Raw genomic sequence first — 6,000 nt, 5'->3', positions numbered from 1 at the left:
CAGAGAGAAAGCCATAGTAAGTAACCAAAACTTCCTCTTCTTTATCTTTAATCCTTTGGGAGAAGGATTGAAAATCACTATGGGGGTCTTTTGTTTGGCATATTTTATTGTGACATTACATTAAAAATACCTCATTTTATTAGAAGGGCCTTGGGAACCCATGGATTTTCTTGGACTTTACTTTCTTTCAAACTCAATTTTATTGCCTAGTCTCTACATATTCCTTTTGCAGTTCAAGAATAATTTGTCACTCTTTTATTATAATTTTTTTCATTTGAGAAATGCAACAAAAACATTCACAAACAAAACAAGAAAAAAACTCTGATTATGAGAACCAAAATTATGATAACCAGAGGAGAAAGGGTGTGAGGGGTAGGGAAGATGAGTAAAGAGCATCAATTGATTTGATTTGGTGGCGCTCATAATGTAGCATATACACATGTCAATCTATAATGCTATATTCCTAAAAGCTGCATAATATTTATAACCAATGTTAAATGTTACTTCAATAAAGAAAAGTCTAATTGTGTAACCTCATTCTTATAAGAAGGAACATCTTTGTAACATTTTGTCATTTTTTCTTCTAATTTTTTTCAAAAAAGAAATAGTACATTATAGCTTCTAAAAATAAACATTCACATATTTGTTATTCAGTAATTTTAAAAATACAAATAAATTGAGGGTCTCCCCTGTTGGCGCAGCCTCTGCAGCGCTGGTTTGTTCCCCTGCTGCCGGCGAGGGTCCCACAAAAACAAAAAAACAAAAAAACAAAAAAAGCAAATAAATTGAAAGAAAGAAAAATCATCTATAGTTAATAGAATTCACATGGATAACAATTGTTGTATTTTGTTTCTATTTTAACAGATTTCAGCCCATCTAATCTATAAGTCACAAACATCTTGAAAAGTTTAATCATCAATAACGAAGTATATTGTTAGGAAGCAGTGGGATATCTTGAGAGTGTTGTTGAAGACTTATCATGAATTCAAACCCTTCAAGTAACTCCACTGGTGATACCCAAAGGTAAGCCTCCTAGTTCCAATTAGTTCAAGAATGCTTTTGGATGTCAGGTACAGGGAGAACTAAGTGATTGAAAGAGCTGGTGGTAGGAATTCTCACGGTTTGTGAAGGAAAGCAGAAATTTCATGGACTGGAGCAGCAGGAGCAAAGTCTCATGGGAATTATCAATAGAACTGGATTTGGATACCTTGTGTGGCTCTTTATTTCTTTTTTAAGTCAATCCACAAAGTTACACTAGGTGATTTGCTCCTGTCCCTTCAAACTTGTTTATTTTTTCTACTTCTCTAAATCTTCTTCAAGTATTTCTGCTTACTCACATTTGGGTGTGGTCATTATATTTAGTTGGCCATAATTTTTGTGGCTCTAATTCCTTTTCTATCCTAATTGCTAGAAATCTAATTTGTGACTTCTCTTTAACATTTTATAAGGTTTACCCTCTGCTACTAACTGCTCCTTTACTTTGAAATTATATTCCAAGAATTGCTATTATCTTTTTTTGTACCCTTTTTTTTTTTTTTTTTGCCTTTGGATGCCTGCCTTGGGCCTGTTGGGTGGAGTCCATAATGTAAAACTGAGCCATTTCAGAAAGTGCAACGCCAAGTATGGTTTAGAAAGAAATTGTTATGGAAAATGAAAGTAAATGGTTAGTAATTCTTATAATCATGTAACAGTAATTTTCTGTGAAATCTAATAATAAAACAATTGGGGTTATATTTTTTCTGTTCAAAATTTTTTTTAGTAATCTATATATTTTACAAAAGCATCATGGGGAGTACTCTTTGTTCATTTTAGTTTAGAATAATTGATTTAGCTCACCTGTTTATAGCAAGAATATGTGGGGATGGAACAAGACCATGACTAACTGTTCTTACCCTATAAATAGGATTTGCTATATAAATATTTTATATCTATCTTTAGAAGCTACCTTTATGGAGCAAGGTAGGGAATAAGTGGATAAAACTTTTTTCTGTGTTGACTTTGCTGAAAATTAATTAAACATATACATATGAGTTTATTTCTAGAGTTTTCATTTGTGGTACAGTGATCAACTTCCCTCTCACCCTCCATTTGATTATTTTTGATTTTTTTTGTCTTTCATCTTCTATGCATCTAAACTTCTGTCAATATTTGGCTGTCCATATTTAAAAGTAGGGACCTAAAAATATAATCAGAAACTCAATGTATAAAGATTTTTGTGTGGCATTCTTGGTAGGGTGATCTGGCTAAAAACCATTTAGCTGGAAAATGCTAGTATCAGCAACTTTAGGTCTTTTTCTCCTTGCTGCTTAGCTTCTCCAGGGAACAGTCTTCTAGTTTCTGCTTGTCTGCTATTTTTCTGGCAGACAAGAAGTATTACATGCCCAGGTCTCTCACTTATAAAACTTTTTACTTGAAGTCCTTCTTTATAGTATGAAACCCTTCCCACTTTTGTATCTTATGTCTTCAGAGGTCTCTATTTTATGTTCTCTAGGGAAAAAAACTCTAGTGTTGTGCTAGCGTGGGGGGGAGATTGGTAACTAGTTGTGTGGTCTATGGAGCAGAGGATCTAAAAATTTTAGACTTTTAACCAATTCTCCTGTTTTCTGCTCTACTTTTACCCCCATTTCAGAATTTTTGCCTATTACAGAGCTTTTGAGGGGCTCTGGTAAAAATTAGATTGCTTTCCCCACGGAAAGCAATATTGGCTTATAGTCAGTGTCCTTAGGTAAACCAGTTACCATTTGCCCACCTGCTTTCCAGTTTCCCATATTTTTGCTATTGCTTCATCTTTTGTACTCTTTATCATTATATGAGTTTATACCTCTAAATTCTCTTCACTGTTATTTTAATGTTTTTTGGGGGGGTGTTGGGCAAGAGAGTCTATTTTTAATTAGGAATATATTGTTTTATTTATTCTTTTTAATAATATGTATTACATTTGTATTAAGTAAAATTTATTATTTAAAAAGGAAAAAAAGGGAAGAAATCAGTGTTTACTCAAACTATCCAGTTTGTGATAGGATCAATCTTTAAGAATCATTCTTGAACAATGTGGTGGTTTCTCAGTGGACAATGGTTTGTTTCTAGTTACATACTGCTTTGTTTTCCTACCTACCTTTTGCAGTGGACTAGATTGTAAATTTTGTTAGGGCAAGGACCATATCCTATCCCTGTGGTTTTTGAAAAATAAGTATCCAGAAGTATCAGAAATGCTGTGAAGTATGCTTAGTGAGATTTATATGTATTCTGAACTTATTTTATAGGTTGAAAAATGCTTCAGCTGATGTAAGACAAATGCTTAAAAATGAAACAGAGTTGGATATTGCAGCTGATCTCAGAAAGAAACTCCATCGGGCTAAGAAAGAAAAATTAGAGATAACAACTAAGCACAATGCAGAGGTAGAATTTATTTTCCTTTCAAATAATGTTAAAATTAGAGTTTGATTATTTTAAATTTATTTTATTTTACAAATACCATCTTAACATTTGTTACCATAGTGTTTTTATGCTTTAAAAGGGAATTATCATTATAAACCCTTGTTTTAGTATAGTCGAATTATATAGGAGGATTAAAGTAGAAATTCAGTGAATTATGTGTCTTATATTATCTGCAAATTATTAATTTTAATGGACTAAATACTAATTGACAAATGTACCTGGTAATGAAAGGATTTATAAATTGGACTTTTTTGAAATTATTATGTAGGTTTCTTTATGATCACAATCTGGAAAAAAATCTTTCTTAAATAGTTGATATGAATATAGAATTTTTACTCAGTATAATTTATTAGTTAACAGATACTTTTTGTTTTGTTATATCATTAAAGCATTTGTTTTTAAAGATTTATTTATTTATGTATACAAGAACTGGGATACAGACCAGAGGTGTGAGGGGTGAGAGGATTCACCAGAGACAGAGTGGGGAACAGAGCAGGCAGACTGACTGAAATACACTGTTGAGCAGCAGGTGAGTCAGGAGAGGTCTGCTGCACCATGTGGGTTGCTCCCTGGCTGGGGATCGAATTTGTGCAGCGGTGGCTGTAGAGAGCTCCACAGGTTAAGTCTTAACCTCTGCGCCACCAGGGAGACCCCTATAGCATTTGTTTTTAATTAGTACATGTATATAAATGTGTGTGTGTATGTATTCCAAGGACAGTAGTTCTATTTCCTTTCTAAAATAATTCGTAAATTATATCCTTATATTTCTTCTGTGTGTTGTCTTTTTTCTTTTTCTTTATTTAAATCTTATCCATTGTTAAAGCTCAACTTAGGCAGCCCAGTATAGTGAAAAAATTTGAGTTACACAGACCTGGAGTCATTCCTGGCCCTTTTGTTTATAAGATATGTGACACTGGGCAAGTTATTTTATCCTGTGCATCACTGGTTTCTCATTGTGAAATGCTGGTCCCAAAGGTTTATGATAATTAAAATACAGTTTGTATAGTACCTTTGCACTGTAACTGACAGAATTTATTGAGCCTCCCTGGTGGCGCAAGGGTTAGCATTGCAGCCTGTGAAGCTGTCTGCAGCTTCTGCAGCATGCGTTTGAGCCCCGGCCAGAGAGCAACCCACATGGCGCAGCAGACCTCTCCAGCCTAGCCCACTGTTCCCCTCAGCAGTGTATTTCCTTAAGTCTGCCTGTTCTGTTCCCCACTCTGTCTCTGGTGAATCCTCTTTACCCCGCATCCACCCTCTGGCCTGTACCCCAGCTTTTGTATGCATAATAAATAAATTTAAAAAAAAGAATTTATTGACAGTTAAGAATAAACAGTGTATTTTCCTTCCCTTTTTTGCTAAATTCTCACGCTAGGAAATCTTTTCAAGTCTCCTTGTTTGAAACTGATTACTCTTTTCTTTGTTCACCCACATATTGCTGTTATAGATACTTTAGAATGAAAACATTTATTTTATGCTTAACTCCATATAAGATCCCTGAGAGATGAAAGCAGTGACCACACTTTCTATCTGTCCTATTACTTACTGGGATGTGGTAGGCCCTCAGTTACTTGTGTTTTTGAATAAATGCTTGGAGAAGTATCTTTTTCAGGGTATCTAAGGATCAGTAGTTTCCAGTTAAATTAACAAGAAATGTCTATATGTTTTATTTATATTTACAGTGGCATTTGAGATAATTTATAAGTAACTGAAGTAACTGCTTCCACTTATGTTATCATGATACATATTGAATATAAAGTGGTATTTGTTAAATATAGGCTAATTGCTTAAAACCTCCAAAATGTAATTTTAAAAATCAAATGTACATTTTACTTGAGAATATTAGTGTGATATTAATCATTCATCTATTAAATATATTCTCCTATAGATTCATAATTGTCATCAAATTTCTCTTAGAACACTATTTGTTCTTTTATTTGATCAAAATATTTTGAAGTTATATGGCTAAATAAAACATCATTACCTAATATGAGTCAAATCATGGAAACAAATAAATGAAATAATGAGAATGAATTATCATATAAACTTGGAGCTGAACCAATTACAATGGACTGCTTTGAGAAAATTATCTCTCTTCCCTGAGATAATTTCGAATCTCAGATATATTTTACAAAGCAAGGCAGGGGGAATAAAACTAAGAAAAAAAATTAATTAAGACCATATATTTGCCTTTATTAGATATCCAGAATACTAAGGCACTGTGTTGGCTGATGGGCACGAAATGTGTTGAAAATGACTTTGCTGGAAATTTTATTGTTGTGGGGTTCTTGGAAAAGTTATTTAATTTTCTATCTCAGGTTTTGATAGGTTTTTGTTATTTGGTATCTCATACATTTAATAGAAAGGCTAAATAGTACCAACATTCTTCATAGGTGAGATACAAAGAAATATACCTTAATACACGTTTATGAGAAATTTGCAGAGCTGTGGCAGTTCTTATTCTAAGGCTACAAGTTGGTATTTACCACTTGTGTCGCATGTTCCCCTTCTCCTCTGCCAGCGTTTGTTTGCCTTGGTGGAGTGACCACACTTCGATTTGTATAA

The 6,000-nt window shown here is 33.4% G+C and overlaps 1 protein-coding gene across 3 annotated transcripts in view; it reads left to right on the top strand.

The window, feature by feature from the left end:
- Positions 1 to 979: 979 nt before the first annotated feature.
- Positions 980 to 6,000, top strand: part of CCDC171 (coiled-coil domain containing 171) — a gene marked incomplete at both ends in the record, with an annotated part of 235,424 nt that continues 230,403 nt past the window's right edge. For 2 of the 3 annotated variants that reach the window (XM_084237472.1, XM_084237471.1), the window contains 2 exons: positions 980 to 1,023; positions 3,264 to 3,399. In XM_084237472.1, coding sequence (XP_084093598.1) covers positions 980 to 1,023; positions 3,264 to 3,399 — 180 coding nt within the window. Of the gene's footprint in view, positions 1,024 to 3,242; positions 3,400 to 6,000 lie in introns of those variants that run through there. The other variant, XM_084237473.1, reaches the window with a different exon arrangement.

The sequence above is a fragment of the Talpa europaea genome (genome assembly GCF_964194135.1).
Source record: "Talpa europaea genome assembly, chromosome: 7".
Lineage (NCBI taxonomy): Eukaryota > Metazoa > Chordata > Mammalia > Eulipotyphla > Talpidae > Talpa > Talpa europaea.
This window is presented reverse-complemented; position numbering and strand designations above follow the sequence as displayed.